This window comes from Nycticebus coucang, chromosome 1 (assembly GCF_027406575.1).
Source record: "Nycticebus coucang isolate mNycCou1 chromosome 1, mNycCou1.pri, whole genome shotgun sequence".
Lineage (NCBI taxonomy): Eukaryota > Metazoa > Chordata > Mammalia > Primates > Lorisidae > Nycticebus > Nycticebus coucang.
Window position 1 is genome coordinate 67,854,444 of NC_069780.1, and position 19,689 is coordinate 67,874,132.

General features: G+C 39.2%; 1 protein-coding gene across 4 annotated transcripts in view; it reads left to right on the forward strand.

The window, feature by feature from the left end:
- IL15 (interleukin 15) overlaps window positions 1-19,689 on the forward strand; it is a 98,528-nt gene that overhangs the window by 58,866 nt on the left and 19,973 nt on the right. For all 4 annotated transcript variants that reach the window (XM_053582153.1, XM_053582171.1, XM_053582143.1 and 1 more), the window contains one exon: window positions 18,727-18,825. In XM_053582153.1, the coding sequence (XP_053438128.1) occupies window positions 18,814-18,825 (12 nt within the window). In that variant the 5' untranslated portion in view covers window positions 18,727-18,813. The remainder of the gene's footprint in view (window positions 1-18,726; window positions 18,826-19,689) is intronic.

A 19,689-nucleotide genomic window follows, 5' to 3' on the forward strand; every position in this document is an offset into this window, starting at 1 on the left:
TCTCAGCCAGTTGTTTATGAATGGGACCTTCAATTGCATCTGCCATATCTTTCCTTGGGGGGGGGGGTTGATCTATTCTGGTTATTCATGTTACCAGAATTTTTCTGCTGATTCCGCCCCATGGTTGTTTTACTCCCTCTGATTTTTTCCCCTGGGGCTTTGTCGAGGGCCGGTACAGTGTTGTGGCCTGAGAAACTGGGGCCCTGTCTGGTGTGGTGGGGCTAAATGGTTCTGCCTTGTTTTCAGCTGGTTTCTGTTCCACCCTAGTGAAACAGAAACTTTGGATTGAAGTCTCAGCTGTGGAGAAATATCAGCAATTAAGTCACCCCATCCCCCACCGGCAAACAATTGGAAAAGAAAAATCAAACCTTCCTACCACTGTGCACCTAGGGCACCACCTAATTTGTCCTCAGGTGATTGGTTCAGTTCAAAAATGTCCAAATCAGTTGTCTCAGTCTGCACCTGTCCCGGGTGAGAGAGTTTAAGAGGTCTCAGGGAACTGGATCACAGGGGTCTGGTGACTACTCTGGTGTGGCTTGCTCCAGTGCTGTGTGGAGTCAGGAGAAGCCACCCAGCCTATAAATCAGTCTGGGAAGGTTGCTGCCTCCTTCCCCACCTTGCACCACTTCACACCCAGTCACTGATAGCCCTGCAGTTGGCTGACCCAGTTGCCTGTAGTGAATCGGTACTCCAGGAGTTTGTACCTGCCTGAATCACAAGGAAGTCTGCCAGGCCGCTGCGCTCTGCCTCTCTCCAGCAGGAGGAGGTGAGGCCTGACAACCTCGAGTGCTAGATGAAGGTTGAGGGGTTTTCACTCAGATCCAGTCTCACTCCTGATTAATGTTACTGACAGAACAGAACAGAACAACTCTGTGTTTCCCCTGCAGAAGAGAAGCTGAATTGAGTTCCAAATCAGCTTGTCTTTGCTCTTGTATTGTCTATAGGCTGACGATCACCTGAGGGCCAAGTGCATCTTAGGTTTAGTAAAGCAACGTCTGGGTCAGCCCCACCCTGGGAGTTTCTCTGGTTTGCAAGTTTATGTTGCCTCAGGCAAATTCAGAGTCTCTGGTTGCCCAGGGAGACAGGGGGTGTGGCTTCAGAATATTCTGTAGTGAGCCGTATTGCTAGCAAAAGAGGGCTGCTGCCCTATGGCTCAGGCAACCGTTGTTCTGTTGCAGCTCCCCTCCGGCCAATCGTCCTCTCTCCGCTCCGTACCCCAGAGTCTGCACCGACAGGCTGCAGCCCAGCACTGTCTATACCCCTTGAGCAATCGCCCAAGAGTCTGGACCCCTGGGGGACAGGCCTCCAGACCTTGGAGCGAGAGCAGAGGGGAGCGTGGGGAGTGCTGGAAGCCTGGGGTTGCAGGCAGAGAACACACACAGCTTTACACAGTTTTATTCCTGGCCGTATTATCACCAAAAGACAGCTGTCGCACTGTGCCTCAGGGAACTGCCACTCCGGTGCAGTCCCCTCTCCGCCGACCGTCCGGGACTGGCTTCCAGACCCCAGTGTGAGGGAAGGAGAGCGTTGGGAGCTCAGAATTCCAGGTAGAGACCATATACAGTTTATACAGTTTTATGCCTGGCAGGAGGACACCGTGGCACCCCAGTAGGGGAGGTAGGTCCAGTTTTTAGAGGGTCTCTCCCGTGGAGTGTAGTGGGAGGACCTTTGAACTCTGCCTGGTTGTTTGTGGGGCACTCTGAGCCGTTCTCATGGGGGAGAGGACTCCCGTCCGCTTGGTGATGGATTTTGTACCTTTTGTTTGTATCCTTGTGGTCGCAGCTCGCCTCAGCGGGGTTGACGTGCGTTCTACAACCTTCTCTCTTAGTGCAGCTCAAATCCACCAGGTTACTTGCTAAACTTTTGTCCTTTAACTCTCCTTCTGAACGGGAGCCTCTGTGGAAAGCTGGCTTCAGTAAGCCATCTTGTCTCCTCCCCCCAGTTTTGTATTTTGATACTTCTCTGTGTTGTGTAGTGATCCAGTGAGGCTACTTGGTGTATCCATCACTTCATGTACTTAACATTTCTTTATGGTGAGAACATTCAAAAACATCTCTTCTGGATATTTTATAATATGCAATATTTTATTGTCAATCATAATCACCCTACTATTCAATAAAACACCAGGAATTATTCCTCCCCTATAAATATAACTTTGTACCCATTGATCAGTCTTTTCTAATCCTCCCTTCTCCTCTTTCCTCAGCAGTCTCTGAAAACCATTGTTCTACTCTCTTTTCCTATGAATTGATGTTTTTGAGATTCTACATGAGTGGAAGTCATTACCATAATGACTATGATAGTAAACAGTCCTACCTACAGTGTATAAGTGTTCCCTTTTTTCATATAATCACCTTTTTTTGTCTTTTTGATACTAGTCATTCTAACTCAAGTGAGGGAAAATCTCGTTGTACTTTCAATGTGCACTTCCTAATTATTAGTCCCATTAAGCATTTTTTCATATACCTTTTGGCCATTCATATGACTTCTTTAAGAAATATCTTTTGAGATCTTTTCTTATTTTTTAAATTGTATTGCTTCTCTGCTACTATTTAACTTCCTTATAACGTATATTCTGATTATGAACCCTTGTTAGATGTGTAATTTACAAATATTTCCTATTTTGTGGGTTGTCTCTTCATTCTGTTAATATTAATAGTTCTTATTTTGCTATGCAAAAGTTTTTTGTTTTGGTACAATCTGATTTGTCCGTTTTTGCTTTTGTTACCATTTTTTTCGTCATTAGTTTCATAGCTTTGGATTTTACATTTAAGTCTTTAATCCATTTTGAGTTATTCTTTGTATGTTGCTTATTCTCATTCTTCTGCCTGTAGCTATCTAATTTTCCCAACATCATTTTATTGAAGAAATTGTTTTTTACACAATATGTGTTCTTGGCATCCTTGTCAAAAATCAGTTGGTTATAAATGTGTAAATTTATTTATGGGATTTCTATTTTGTTCAGTAGGTATATGTGGCTGTTATTATGCCAGTACCATTGCTGTTTTGTTATTATAGTTTTGCAGAAATCAGTTGGTGTGGTACTCTCAACTTTATTCATTTTGCTCAGGATTGTTTGGCTGTTTTGGTTCTTCTGTGGTTCCATATGAATTTTAGGATAGTTTTTTCCATTTCTGTGAAAAATATTTTTGTTATTTTGATAGCTATTGCATTAAATCTGTAGGCCACTTTGCATAGCATCCCAATTTTAACAGTGCTAGTCTTCCAATCCACATCATGGGATATCTATCCATTTGTTTGTGTCCTCTTCAAATTCTTTCATGAAAATTTTATAGTTTTTACTGTAGAGATGTTTAACCTCCTTGGATAAGTTTGAAATGTAATAAAATTTTCCAGATAGCTCACTATTAGCATATGGAAATGCTACTCATTTTTATATGCTGGTTTTGTATCTGCAACTTCACTGAATTGTTTATTAGTACTAGAAATTTTTCTGATGGAGTCCTTCAGAGTTTTCTACATTTAAGATTACGTTATCTACAAACAGAGATAACTTGACTTCCTCCTTTCCAATTTGGATATCTTTTGTTTTTTTCTGTTGCTTAATTGCTCTGACTGGGATTTCTAGAACTATGTTGAATAGTTGTCTTGTTCCTTCTCTGAGGCAGTGGTCCTCACCCTTCCTAATGCCTCCTAATGCTGCAACCCTTTAATACAGTTCCTCGTGTGTGGTGACCGCCAACCACAAAATTATTTTTATTGCTACTTCATAGCTGTAATTTTGCTACTGTTATGAATCATAATGTAAATATTTGATGTGCAGGATGTATTTTCACTGTTATAAAGGGGTCACGACCCGCAGGTTGAGAACAGCTGTCTTAGAGGAAAGACTTTCAAGTCTTCCCAGTTGAGCACGAGAATTATGGCTTTGTCATATGTGGACTTTACTGTGGTGAGACACAGACATTCTTACCTAGTTTATTGAGAATTTTTACCATGAAGTGATGTTGAATCTTATCAAATGATTTTTCTGCATCTATTAAAATTATCATATTTTTTGGTCTCTCTATTAATGAGATATATTACATCTATTGATTTGCTTATGTTAACCCATCTTTGCATCCTTGGGGTGAATCCTACTTGATCATATGGAATAATGCTTTCAATGTGCTGTTGAATTCAGTTTGCTATTGTCTTATTGAAAATGATTACATATACCATGTACCAATGTACATATTGTTGTATAGTTTTATTTTTTGTTATGTCATTGATTGATGTTGGATTCAGGGTAATGCTGGCCTTATAAAATGAATTTGGAAGTATTTTCCCTTCTTCAATTTTTTTCAGTAGTTTGAGGAGAATTGGTATTAGTTCTTTAAATGTTTAATAGAATCCAACAATAAACCCACCAGGTCCTGGGCTTTTGTCTGATGGGTGAGGTTTTATTACTAATTCAATCTCCTTGCTCATTATTAGTCTGTTCAGATTTTCTGTTTCTTCATAATTGAATTTTGGTAGGTTTCATATATATGTTTGAGATTTATTCTTTTTTCCATGTTATCAAATGTATTGTTGTGTAGCTGTTTATATCAGTCTTTTATGATCCTTTGTATTTTTGTGATATCAGCTGTAATATCTCACTTTTCATTGCTGATTTTATTTATGAGTCTCCTCTCCTTTTTTTTTTTTTTTTTTAGGTACTCTAACTTAAGGTTTGTCAAGTTCCCTTCATTCTGTTGCTATTTGAATTAAATTTTGTAGTCTCTCATTTTTTTCTGCTCTGAATTTTAGAGCAGAATTTTCTTTTTCTTGTTTTTCTAGTTTCTTGAGGTACATTGTTAGGTTATTTATTAGAAATATTTCTACTTTTTTTTTCAGGGCAACAGAGAGATTTTATTCAGAAAGAACAAAGAGAAAGTTTAGAGCATTTTCAAAGAGAATTGGAAGTGGGTTCCTCTCATGAAGAAGAAAAAGTGGGAGAAATGGAGATGTAAAAGCCTGCAGGCGTGTAAATGCCCTCTCTGTTTTAAATTGGTTGCAAGTCTTTCATTGGCCTCTCGGTGCCTCCAGGCAATATTGCCCTTTTCTATTGGTCACCGATTGTCTCTTCCTATTATTACCTAAATTACTTCCCACCCACATTCTTATGAGCCCTCCAGACTACCTGGTTCAGGAGGCCAGGTTTTGCTCCCATCCCCCTTGAAGCCCCATCCTTAATGTCCCTTCTCATTCCCCCTGAGGAGATATAGTCCTGAAATTTTGAAGGGAAAATGGACAATAACTGTTCTTAGCTACTTCCTGCTGTTAAAAGAGTGTTGGCCTACCTGTCAGGCACCCTCCTCAGGTTTCCTATTCTAAAGGGGTTTCAGGTTCAGATGATTCTGGCCACTTGCAACAGGTCCCATTAGGTATTTGATTAACATTAAAAAAAGGATGATCATAACTGCAGGCCCGATGAAAACATATAAAAAGAAAGGTTTCTTTCAATCAGGTCTTCTTAAGCAGATGCATTTAAAGGAGCTTGTTTTGAAGTTGAGAATGCTTTTTCTTGTTCCCTACCCCACATTAGTTCTGGTACCTCTTCCCCCTTTAGAACCTCTGAGGCTTAGCCAGCTCTCCATATTAGGGAGTCCATATTCAACAGTACCTTGTCATTCCCAGAAACTCTCTGAGTAATTTTTTTTTGAAGAGAGGCTAGTGAGGGAGAAAATTGTCCTGACACTTTTGTGTGAGAGCCTCCTCTTACCAGGGGCAAGAACAAAGCCCAAGTAAGTAACTCAGGTATGCACAATCGAGCCTTTTCTTTTGACATTGTAAATATTTTCTCCTTAAGGAAATTTAACACCTGTCTAGTGTCTTCAAGCAAAGATTTATATGAAGAACTACAGATTAGTAAGTCATTGGCATACTACATACATATTTACAGATTAGTAAATCATCTACATGTAAGCTCTTAGAGGAGCCAAGTTGAGCTCTCTGAGAAGTTTACCTAGAGCATTCCCCAAAATTCTAGGATTGTCTCAGAATCTCTGGGGGAGTAGGATCCACATTAATTTAGTTGGATGCCCAGTGTCTCAACTACAAAGCAAAGGAGAAGTTAAACACTTGTGAATGTGTTGCCTGTTGATACTAATGATGAAGTGAGTGGAGAAGAACAGGTAACCACCAAAGGCTTTCAAAGCCAAAAACACTGCTCTTGTGTCCCAAAATGTGACAAGCTCACTGGAGACATTCATTGTGACCCAAAGCCTTCCTGTTTGAAGAGCCTGGGCCCTGTCAATCTGAAGATGATTGGTTTGCTGTCATCTCCTGGGCTGCTTTCTTGGGACAGTCAAGGATCTGGTGTCATGGGGTACCACAGTGGAAGCAGGTGGGGTGGGGTGGGGTAATACTCTACCTCCTCTGCCATCCATGTTAGGTCCCTCTGGTGACATTCTGTTCTCTGAGGGCCTGGTTTGCCACAGTTGAAACATGTCTGGCTGGACATCATACTACTACCAGAGGACAAATGTCTCCCTTGCTTGTCTTGTACTGGACCATGGGGATTGGCTGTAATAACGGGTCTTAACAATTTAACCTTTTGGCATTCTTTACTTGCCTCCTCCAGGTTGCGGTTGTTGAACACCAAGGTGGCCAAGTTCAGTAGCTCGTTTGAGTCACTTTGGGGTCCCAGTGCCTTACACTAGAGTTTCTGAAGGATATCAGGGGCTTATTGGTCAATAAAATGAGTAGTAAGCATAATTCTCCCTTCCACTGATTCAGGGTCCAAGTTGGTATGCTTATGAACTGCTTCCACTGGCCTTCCCACAAAGGAAGCTGCATTTTTACAGCTGCATTACACTGGGTCAGCTCAGCTAACTTGGAAAAGTTTATTGGCTTTATTTGCATTTACCTCATGCCTTTTTTTCTATAAGGCAGGTCTGCATGTAAGCCCTGGCTGCTCTGCCAGCCTCTTCTGCTTGCCCAGGTTGATAGTTCACCCATGGTCTTGAGTAGGAAGCGCATTTGCCTCATTAGCCAAATTGTAATTAGCAGCATGTTGTCTATCTGCCCTGTGCCATTCAGCTGTTACTATAGGCTGCTTTTCATGAGTAAAATCATTAGGTTTTTCCAAGTCAAATCAAAATATTAGTCAAATGCTGAAAATCCTCTATAAACTTCCCAAGATCTACTGAGAAATTCCCTACTTTTTCTTTACATGTTTTTAAGTCTGCCAATGCTAAAGGGAGTATGTACTTTTAAAACCTGCTGTTTTTTATGGGTGGCTACTCATGTAAAGAAAGAAGAGTAGGGTAAAGACTGGAAACCCAGGGTCTCAGGGGGAGCAGAGGGTGAGGTGAGGCTGTGTTCCCTCCTGAAACGTAAGCTGGCAGGGAGTCTTTCATTTTTGGTCCCTCCTTCTCGCCACCTAATGGGGTTTTCTCCTTTGGGAGTATACACAGGCAGTGCCAGCAAACCACCTGAGGGGGAAATTTTGGTGTTTTTCTCAGTCTGTTTCCCCTCTAGTCCTTTCCTCCTCAGTTGACATTTCTCTGCACAGGACTCACAGTATTGATAATTATCCCTTAAGTACATAAAAGTTTGTACATAGGGTACCGCTGACCACTTTCCCTCATTTCTACAGAAGTCTAGCTGCAAGGTGGTATTATAATTTAAACTTCCAAGTCTGGGCCAGACTTCCCTATATGGTAACTGGTATTGAAGCCAAGCTGTGTTACAAAAGAAAGTTAATTTAGACTTTCAGAGGCTGTCAAATCCAAGAGTCTTCCAATTCTTTAAAAGGCATCCCAGGGGTGAGTTAGGGTACTGAGGCTTATTGTTCCATAGTCCTCTACAGGACAGAAAAGATGGAACACTCCAGCCACGTAGGCATCCCTCCGGTCCCAGTGTCCTCACAACCCCAGACAGGCGTCCCCATCTGGTAAATCAAACCTCCTTCCAAGGCTGTGCATGGGGCTCTTAGAGGAGTTTACACAAAAACAACTAATTTTTCCCAAGGACTGTCACATGGGGCCACTCTATTCCCTTGTGATGGCTCCCAGGGACAGCACTCTACAGTATGGCCCCTGGTACCAGACCTCTTTTCTCCTTCTCATATACCACTCCTTGCCTCTCACAAGCCTCTTCCATGATGGCCTCCTAGCCCATTTGGACCTGTTATAGGTGTCCACTTCAATTGGCTTCTTATTCCCTTCTCTCCTTCAGTTAATGCTATGTCTGAACTATTAACCACAGTTTTTGTTGGGATGATTGGTCATTATAGTAAAATGGAGAAACCACTAATGTACAGTTTTCAGTAAAGACTCTGCAAGAAATCAATCACCAGAGGAAAAGTGGACAGACCAGCTCTATAGCATACTGTGAGCAAACCCTGGATCCTCCATGTTAACACCTTCCCTCCCTCACTGGATGCCACATGATCTCTCTGCTCCTCTGGGAACCACATGGTCTCCCTGCTCCCCTTCTAAGATACTGTGACCTCCCTGCTCCCCTTCTGGAAACCAGAAGAAACACCATGCTGTGTTATTCCAAACTTGGTCTATAGAAATGCCTCTCTCATCCTGGGAGCACCTACTGACCTTTTCACCCTAATACTTTAGTGAGCACACCTGAGGAAGGAGATGAACAAAATGCTGGTTCAACAGGGCTGCGCTCAGCAGACATAGGCTTTCTGACCTCTGACCTTGAATATGGGGAAGGCAAAGTTCCTCTGGGAGTGTTTCTCCTGCAACTTCTGTGGCAGAAAAAAAAATTGTTGAGGTTTTTCTTCCCAGATTTCATGGCAATAGAAAAGAGGTTGGGTATCAGGATCCTAGTTCCCTGAACCCAGTGAACCAGATTTGCTTACTCAGCTGAATTAGAAAGTTCAACTGAGTCCTGGCAGTAACCAAAAGCAAAAGTGATTGGAAACTGAAAATAAAACTGGAGTGGCACAGACAGTATAAATAGAAAAATAGCCTACACAAGTTTCAGAGGTTTGATTTAGGAAGAATAGAGGAAGTCTAGAACACTTCCAAAGGGAGTTGGATCTCTCTCATGGAGGAGAAAAGGTGAGAGAGGCCATAAATCCTTCTACTTTTTCTTCATATGGATGTGCATTGATACAGACTTTCTTCTTAAATGCTTGGCTGTGTCTTGTAGGATTTGGTATGAGATGTTTGCATTCTAATTTCCTTTTAATTTCTTCATTGATCCATTAGTTGTTCAGGAGCAAGTTGTTTCGTTTCCATGTATTTGTGATGATTTGAAAGTTGTTCTTGATTTCTAGTTTTATATCATTGCGGTCAGAAACAATATTTGTACAATCTCTAGCTTCTTAAAGTTACTTAGAGCTCTGTTGTGGTCTAACATGATCTATCCTGGAGAATGTTCCATGTGCACTTGAGATGAGTGTGTGCCTTCAGCTGCTGGATAAAATGTTCTGTAAGTATCTTTTATGACTACTTGGTCTATGGTACAGTTTAAGTTCAGTGTTTATTTATTGATCTTTTGTCTAGATGATCTATCCATTTTTGAACATGGGGTGTTAAGATCCTTTGCTATTAATGGATTGAAGTTTATCTCTTTTCTTAGGTCTAATAATATTTGCTTTCCATATCTGGGTACTCTGGTATCAGATGTATAAGCACGTAGAGTTGTTATATCCTCTTGTTGAATTGATTCCTTTGTCATTATATATTGTAGGTTATTTTTTTTAAAAAATTCATTTAACCACTCTATATCTTTTAATTGGAGAATATATTCTATTTACATTCAAGGTTATTATTGTTAGATAAGAATTTACTTCTACCACTTTGTTAATTGTTTTCTAGTTGTTTTGTGGGTCTTTTGTTCTTTTCTTTCTCTTTTATTGTTTACCTCTGTGGTTTGGTGGTTTTCTGTGGTGCTTCGTTTTCCTTCTCTATCTTGTTTCTGAATATGTTGTAATTTATTTCTTTGTGGTTTTTGTGGGGATAACATAGAGAGTCTAGTAGTTTTAATAGACTTTTTAGCGGATAGCAACTTAACTTTGGTTGCATAAAAATGCTTTAGACTTTTTCTCTCCTCTTCATGATTTATATTTTTGTTGCCTTAACTTTTCTATTTTGGATTCCCTAGCCACTAATTGTATCTGTTTTTTATTTTTTTTATTTTTTTATTTTTTATTTTACTATTCTGACTTTAAACCTTTCTATTAGAGGATGTAGAGGTATTCTAAGTTTGATTTATGAATTTACCTCTGCTGGTGAGTTTTATACTTTCATGTGTCATATTTTAATAATTATTGTCCATTCATTTCCAGTTGTAGCACTTCCCTTAAGCACTTCTTGTAAGGTCAGTCCAGTGGTGATGAATTTCCCTGCTATTGCTTATCTAGGGTAGTCTTGATTTCGTCTTCATTTCTGAGGGATATCTTTACTAGCTGTAGTATTCTTGGCTCAGAGTGTTTTGTTTTGTTTTTCTTTTTAGCACTTTGAATATATCACTCCTTTCTATCCTGACTTAAAATTTTTCTGCTGATATTAGAATGGGAATTCCCTCATAGAAGTATATAACTTGACTCTTTGTCCTTGACATTTGACAGTTTGATGATAATGTACCTTGGAAAGGATCTTTTTGGGTTCAATAAAATTGAGGATCCTTGAGGTTTCTAAATCTAGATGTTCATGTTAGTGCTTGGGGAGTTTTCAGCTATCATTTTGTTATGTATGTTTGCTGTGCCTGTCTTCAGCTCTTCTCCCCTATCATTCTTATAATGCAAATATTTTTTTGCTTAATGATGTCGCATAGGCTTTCTTCATTCTCTCTTTTTTCTTATTTCTTTTTTTTTTCTCTGATGAGAATATTTCAAAAGACCTGTCTTCATGTTCTGAAATTTTTTCTTTTGCTTAATCTGGTCTGTTATTGAAGCTCTCACCTGAGTTTCTATTTCATTATTTGATTTATTCAGCTCCAAGAACTCTGTTTTCTTCTTTTTGGTGTATCTATTTGTTTAATTTCTCATTGAGATCATGGATTTCCTGATTTCATTGACTTGTTTCTCTGTGCTTCTTATATCATGCTGAGTTTAAGATCACTAATTTAAAAATTTTTTAGGCATTTCATTAATATCCTTTGCTTTGGGGTCTGTTACTGGGAACTTACTGTGTTCCTTTATGTGTGTTGTATTTTCTTGCTTTTTCATTTGTGTGTGTGTGTGTGTGTTCTCTACATTGATATCTGTTCAGCTATTAAAATAATGAGTACTTTCCAATACTATGGAGAAGTTTTCATAGAAACTTTTTCATAGCAGTATATCCTAAGGTGTCATTTTGGCATAGTGTTTCAGCTTTGGCTCTGGATCGACTCAGTAGCATGGTCCTCATGTAGTTTCTTCACTGGCGTCCTCATCAGTGATCTCTGTATCCCCTCAGTGGCCTAGTCTGTAGAAGCTTCTGAGGTGGTGGCATGGTTTTTCTGGGGGAAGAAGCACCAGGTTGGCTGCATGTAGATGCAGGGGGCCAACAAGCTGTCAGGCATGCTCTTTAGAGAGGCAATGGCTGCCCCTAGAAAAACCTCAGCTTCATATTGAAGGAGCATAAAAATGACAAATTAAAACATAGCACTTTTAAATTAAATTTCCTAAGTTTAGGATAAAGAAAAACATGTTACTATCCTTATTTAAGATAAGAATCAGAATAAACTTGATCATGGTACTTACAATTTATAAATCCCTTCCTCCCACTTTCTCATCAGCCATCTCAGACAGGCTTCTGTCTCCATCATATAAATTAAAGTGCTCTTGTCAACATCACCCATGACCTCCAAGCTGCCAAACCCTCTGGGCAGTACTCAGTCTATGTCCTGCTTGAGATTTCAGCCCAATGGACATGATGTGTCCATTATTTCTTTTTCCTGGATATACTCCCCTGATTGACTTCTAAAACAACATCACACTCACTTCACTCTTCCCTTCTTCATTGGCCATTCCCTTTGACTTTTCTTTACTGTTTATTTTTTCTTCTTTTCCTTAATGAATCAATATTGAAGAACTCCAGGCTTAAGCTCGGTCTTTGAAACTTTTCTCTACCTACATGACTCCTTTGGTGATCTCATCCAGTCTCATGAATCTCATATCTATTTCCAAATCAGACACTTTCCTGAACTTGAGATTTCATGTGTCTAAATGCCTATTTGACATTTCCACATGAATATCTAATGGGCCTCTCAAGTCAGTGTGCCCAGAAATGAAATTCCCAATCTGTTCCCTGCTCTGAAAACATCAGCTCCTCCCACAGCCTTCCTTGCTTCAGTTGATGGCAGTTCCATCTTCTCAGTTTCTCAGGGCAAAAATCTTGGAGTAATTCTCTCTCTCTCTCTTTTCCTCTCATACATCACATCAATCTATCCAGAAATCCTATTGGCTCTGTCATAAAAATGCTTCCCACCTCCATCCACATGCCTCTTACTCCACTGCTACCCCTTCATTGCAGTCATCACCATCTCTCACCATGATTACTGGAGCTTCTGAGGGAAACTCAGGACCTTCTTTCATCCTTGCCTCTTCCCTAAAGCATTAGCATGGGAGTCAGTGGAAATCTTTTAAAAGTTCTTCAGAGTGTATTAATTGCCCGCTTAAAAAATTGCATTGGTTTCTCATTTTATTGGCTGTAACAGCCTGACTTAATCCAGATCTACCTCTCTCCCTCTGCCTTTTTGACCTCATCTCAGACTACTTTCTCCCTTTCTCACTTCACTGGCATTTTTCCTGTCCCTCAAATTCATTGGCAGACAGTTATCTTTGGGCTCTAGTTCCAGCTATTTCCTCTTCTTCAAATGCTCTTCATTCAGCTGCCATGGAGACTCACATCCTACCTGTCTTTATGTCTTTGATCCAATTTTGATTCCTCAGTGAATCCTACCCTGACCACTTTACTATAAGCTACAAACCCACCCTTCTTACCTTGTTCTATGTTTCCTTTTCCTATATCACTTGTCACTCTTTAATAAAATATATAAATATAAATTATTTGTATATGTTCTATATAGTTTGTTTTCCTAAAATCTAGGTTCTTTATCTTTGTAATCATTAAAGTATCTCAAGATCATACAAAAATGCCTGGCACATAGTAAGCTCTCAATAAATATTTACTAAATAAATCAAAGACAGTAATGCTGTCTCATATTCTTTATATTATACTTATTATTGGTTTGCTTTCTTTTTAGTTTTTGAGTGAATTGATAATGTGTTTAACCCAACAAACCAATACTTATATCTCTTCTTCCACTAGTAAGTTTGTGTATTTTATGTATGCATGTATTTACTTTTTGAGACAGAGTCTCATGTTGTCCGTTTAGTAGACTGTTGTGGCATCATAGCTAGCAACAACCTCAAACTCTTGAGCTCAAGTGATCCTCTTTCCTCAGCCTCCCAAGCAGCTGAGACTATAGGCGCCTGCCACAATACTCAGCTATTTTTAGAGATGGGGTCTTGCTCTTGCTCAGGCTGGTCTCTAACTCCTGAGTTCAAGCAATCCACTCACCTCCGAGAGTCCTAGGGTTATAGGCATGAGGCACCTTGCCTGGGCCTATTTAATTAATTTTAAATGTTTACTTAGACAAGTAAAGAAATACAACAAAACAAAACAGCAAGTATCTTAGATTATATTTCCTCCCTGGGCAGTAAACATGCACAATGCAAAATGTTCAAAATTATTTTCACAAGTCACTCCAGATTTAAATCAGTCAAAGCTGCCTGGCTGTGTTGATCTGCCCACTTCAAGTTGTATTCTCCCTGGGCAGGGTCATTCTGCTAAGATCGAAGTGCTGCCATGTGATCACCAGTCACGCTGCAGAGAGACCCAGTCATAAGATTCTCAAACAATTCCTACTTAAACCTTGCAAGCTCCTCGAGGGTAGGGCTGAGATTTGGTCTTTTTGTTCTTGGATCTAGGCACACAGGTGACTGAGGACAAACCAAAAATGTTGACTGTGAGAGCAACTCAAAACACTTTGTGAGTATGTGCCAGGATTAAACATTGCTTCCATAGTTCTCCAAAATGTGACAGAAAAGAAAGCAGAAAATTTATTTCCTCTCAATATTGGCCTTCTCAGAAGCTAATTAATCTTATTTTAGCCACTTCTCTCCAATAGGTATTTTGTGAGAATCCAATGAAAGAATGTTGTGAAAGAATGTCAGTTCTATTGCACATCTAAACAGTTTGAAAGACTCATATTTAAACTCTCTGAGAGTAGGAGTTTATTATTATTCACATGAGATGAGTCAGATGCTTCCTATAGTAAGGAGCCTACACTTTTCAACCATAGGGTTTGTAAAATTTCTTACATCCCCCTCTCCCTGCCCAACTGGGATTGTGAAATAAAATTGTAATGGCTATATGCATGACATGTACTCTAGACAAGTCACTTAACTTCTCAGAGCCTCAGTTTTTTCATTGTAAAAAGTTTCTTCATTGTGATATTCTTTCACAGTATCTTTATGTGAAAAATGTAATGAATGTGATAATGTATGTGAAATAATTTTCTAAATATACTTATTCTACTTAAAATCATCATTAACAATAATTATATTAATATTTAACATTGAGTCCTACCCAAAGACAAAGGAATGGGCTATTTTACCTTCTCAGGTCTTTTTGATCCACAGGATTAGACACACACACACACATATATTCACACATTTCTAGTAGAATTTTTGTTACACTGAACTATAGTTTATGGCTGGGAAAAGCTAAACTTTTTGCTGTCAACCCGTAAAGCCATGTAAGTGCTTTTGCTAAATGACAATGACTGCCCCCACCAAAGCTCATGTTGACATTCAACTGACAATGTAACAGTATTAAGAGGTGGAAACTTTAGGAGGTGATTAGATCACATCATCTGCTATGATGGAGCAGGTTAACCATAGCAGATGTGGGCTGTTGATAATGAAAAGATGAGTTTGGTACAATGTCCTCTCTGTCTTGAGTATTCATTTCCACCTTCCACCCTTGTGCGCTTATGCTGTGGGAGGACTCTTGTCAAATGTCAATTTCATGCTTTTGGACTTCCCAGCCTCCAGAACCAGAAACCAAACTTCTGTTCTTTATAAATTGGGTAGTCTGTGCTATTCTGTTACAGCAACAGAAAATGAGCTAAGACAGCAAATTCATACTGAGAAGTCGGACTATTGCTATAAAAAAAAAAAACCTGAAAATGTGGAAGCAGCTTTAAAACTGAATAATTGGTTGAGCCTGGAATAATTTGGAAAAGCAGTCCAGAAAAATGTCTATATTTCCATGAATGGAGCATTAAGGGTGATACTGCTTAGGGCTCAGAAGAACACAAGAGATCTAGGAAAAGTCTGAATGTTCCTAGAGATTACTAAAATGGTCATGACAAGAATGTTGGTAGAAATATAGACAATAAAGGCCATTATGATGAGATCTCAGACAGAAATGAACAAAATATTGGAAAGTGGAGTAAAGTTCTCCTTATTATAAAGTAGCAAAAACTTTAGCTGAATTGTATCCATAGACATTATGGAATGTAGAGTTAAGAGCAATGAACTATAGTATCTAGTGGGGAAAAAAATCTAAGCAGTGAACGTTGAGATGGCCACATAGCTATTTTTAAGTGTATACAATGAGATGAGGGAAGAGATGAATGACTTAAAGATCTAATTTATAATTAAAAGGGAAACAGAGCAGAAAGATTTGGAAAATTCATAGCCTGGCTATATAATGAGTGGCAAAGCATATTCAGAGGAGAATACTAAAAATGAGGCCATGCAACCATTTGTTAAAGAGATTAATTACCATTCATTGAAACAATGAGAGAAAGACCCCTCAGGTATTTGAAATATACTTGTAGCTGCCCCTTCCATCACAGGCCTAGAGCTCAAGGATGGCAGAATGCTTTTGGGAGACAGGCCCAGCCAGGCCCACCCTCCAGGGGACTCTCCACCTGGGGGTGCCTTGACACTCTGATCCTAATATTCTAGTGCAGTGCTCTTTGTACACCTTAACTGTGGCTTAGATGGCCCAGGGTGAAGCTTGATTCACTGTTCCAGAAGGTACAAGAGGTAAGCCTCATTGGCATCTAGGTAGTATGAAGTGTGCAGGTGCACAGAATGCAAGAGCTCTGGTGGAAGGTCTTTCTCCACCTTGATTTCAAAGGATGTTGTAGACATCTTGGGGGCCAGGCAGAACTACCAGTGTGAAATTCCAACCTAGAAAAGATGCCGGCATGAGACTAACCCAAGAGAGCTGAAGTGTGGACTGAAACTAGCAAAGCCATGGGAGTGGGGCTGCATGAAGCTTTGGGGGCCAAATAATCACAAAGGACCCAGGATCTGGAGCATGAAGTGAAAGATTATTCTCCAGTTTTAAGATTTAGTGTTGTTCTGTGGTGACACCCGTAGCTCAGTGGGTAGGGTGCTGGCCACATACATAGAGGTTGACAGGTTCAAACCCTACCAGGGCCAGCTTAAAAAATGAGACACCTATAACAAAAAAAAATAGCCAGGTGTTGTGGCAAGCATGTGTAATCCCAGTTACTGGGGAGGCTGAGGCAAGTGAATTGCTTAAGCCCAAAGGTTTGAGGTTGCTGTGACCTGTGATGCCACGGCACTCTACCAAGAGTGACATAATAAAACTCTGTCTCAAAAAAAAAAAGAAATGATTTAGTGTTGTTTTTCCAGGTGGGTTTTGGACTTATTGGGGAGTAATGACCCCTCTTTTCTTGCCTATTTCCCTCCTTTGGGATGAGAATATGTATCTTGTGCCTGTCCCATCATTGTATTTTGAAAATAGATGACTGATTTTGATTTCTTAAGTTTATAGCTGCAAGGAATTTGCCTCAAGATTGGTTGTGCTTTAAATCTCACCCATATCTGATTTACACGAGACTCTGGACTTTAAACTTCTGAGCTAATACTGGGCCTATTAGGATGAATGAAAGTACTTTGCATTGTGTGAGGGGTATGAATTTTTGAAAGCCAGGGGTGGAATGCTATGATTTTAATGTCCTGACAAAAACTCATGTGAAATGTAATTGCCATTCTGACAGTGTTGAGAGATGCAACCTTTAATAGGTGATATGGCATCTCCTCAGGGACCTTCATTAGCTAAAGCCCTCTTGAATGGATTAACAAAGTTATTAGGGGAGTGGAGTTAGTTATTGTGTGAATAAGACCCTGATAAAGGGGTGAGTTTGCCTCCTGTGATTGCTTCCAATTTCTGCCATTCTGCCATGGGAAGCTAGAAAAGCAACCTGAAAGATGATGGAGTTTGAGAAGCTAACCTGAAGCAGTACAGCTGACTTAGTCTGTTCAGCCATCTCCACACACCTTCCATGATTATCTAATTCAGGTTTCCCCATGATTGTGAGGACAATTACATCAGGAGACTTGAGGAAGTTGTCACACGTGGACAATAGATGTTGTGATATTAGTAAAGGTTACTTTGATGATATGATTTTTTTCTTTAATGATTCTCTTAGATATTTTGTTAAAGTGAAAGCTACCTTTCTGTTGTTAAAACATTTTGCATTGTTAGAATGAAGACTACTTTGATGTTACTTCCTATCAGATAAAGTTAAATTTTTCTAGCTTTGTTTCTTTGTATTCCCATTTTAAAAGTATTAGAATTGTAACCGAGCCAAAACAGAGTTGAGAGGCTATTTTCACTGTTCTCCAAAATCACTGGCTTTCTGTATTAAAGTTTGGTAGACCTAATCCCTGTCTCTGCTTCTGGCTGAAAGTGACAGGGCCCTCTTCATCCAGTAACAATGGGATAACCTTTGCCAAATGTCAGTGCCATGCCTTTGGACTTCTCATTCTCTAGAACCATGAGCCAAAAAACTTGTGTTCCTTAAAAATTTCCCAGTCTGTAGTATTCTGTTATAGCAGCAGAACATGGACTAAGATAACAATGAAAGCTATAAAATGTTTCTTTTTAGACACACTGGTTTCCATTATCACTATTTTGTTAGAACCTTTGGAAGGCATTTCCTACTGTTTTACTAATGTTTAGAAATCATAGTTTATTGTGGAGCCTTCTGGCCAAAGCATTTAGTCTCCTTTTACATATAGCAGCAGGAGGTGATTGGGCAAGGCAGTGAAAGTCCATGATGGCATTGTGGAAACTCACTGCTACAAGAGGTCATTGTTTACAAATATAGTTTTCTGAAGTCTTACTAAGAATTATATCATCCTTAGCATAATCAATGCCAAGTCAACAAACAACTGTTTTTTGAAAAATATGGAATTTGGGTACCACATCTAAAAAAGATATAGAGAATTTAGAAGGATTTGGACATAATTACAGAGAATTATGAAATTTTATTTCAAGCATTGAGATAATTTAGACAAAGGGAATAATCGTAAAATGAGAGTAAGAAGGAGGCTGTGTCTCAAATAAATATGTACAGTAACTACTGCTCTTATTAATTAGATCAACAATTCAGTGACTGTATGAATTTATGTATTTGGTTGTTTCTACTTTTCATGAATATGGCTCTAGAATTTGTTCAGGGAATAATATAGTAAGAAGAGTTTGGCTTTTGTAATCAACAAACTTGGTCTTAAATCCTGCACTTGCTGTGGGATCAGCATAGGTTATTGAAATGCTGCTAACTGTACCCCACAGGATTAGTGTGAGGATTAAATGTGATGTACATATTAAGTAACTGACAGAACACCCATTAAAAAGAGATGCTCAGTAAATATTAATTCCATCCCTTCCAGCCCCTATTAGTCCACTTGTGTTTTTAATGGATCACCCTTTATCCTGGATTGTATTGCAGGAGACACTGTGGATGGATGGCTGCTGGAAACCCATTGCCATAGCCAGCTCTTCTTCAATACCTAAGGACTTAGTACGGCATTGAGTAATGAGAATTTCGGTAAGAAAAAAATAGATGTTATGGAAAATTTCAAATGTATGCAATAAAATAATGAACAATAGTGTAATATAATTATTATACACTGACTTCAAATGTTTAAAAAAAGAAAAAGAATAGATAAAAATAGCATATGGACTTTTCTTAAAGGGTCATTTGAATTTCAGATAGTTCATAATATATAAGATCTAAGGCTGTCACAGATATCTGGAGCATTTGAATTGTTCATTTTTATTTTGAAAATATATAAAATAGGTAGGACATGGTGGCTCATGCCTATAGCCCTGGTACTGTAGGAGGCCCAGGAAGGATGATCTCTTGAGTTCAGGAGTTTAAGACCAGCCTGAGCAAGAGCAAGACCCCATCTATACTAAAAATAGAAAAATTAGCCAGGCATCATGGCAGGCATCTGTAGTCTCAGCTACTCAGGAAGCTGAGGGAGGAAGATCACTTGAATCCAGGAGTTTGAGGTTGCTGTGAGCAAGGCTGATACCATGGCACTCTAGCCTTGGCAACAGAGTGAGCCTCTGCCTTTAAAAAAAAAAAAAAATTAAACACATGTGTGTATATACATATACATATATATCTTTAAGAAAATTATTAACAAATTTGCTATACTTTCCATGTCATTGTAAACATATTATTTCACTTATCCCACTTTATTTTGTTCTTTGAATATCTGTCTAATCAGTAAATTATGTAGTCTTGAGGCCAAAATCTAGATATCACTCATCTTTTTAGTGTAGGCTAAATGAATCACAGACTCTTAGTGATTAAGGTGGTAGTTACACTGCTTTCTGAAACTATAAAAGCTTTGGCAACACTAAAAGCTTGGCAACACTTTGGTAGGCAAAAGTTTAAAACTCT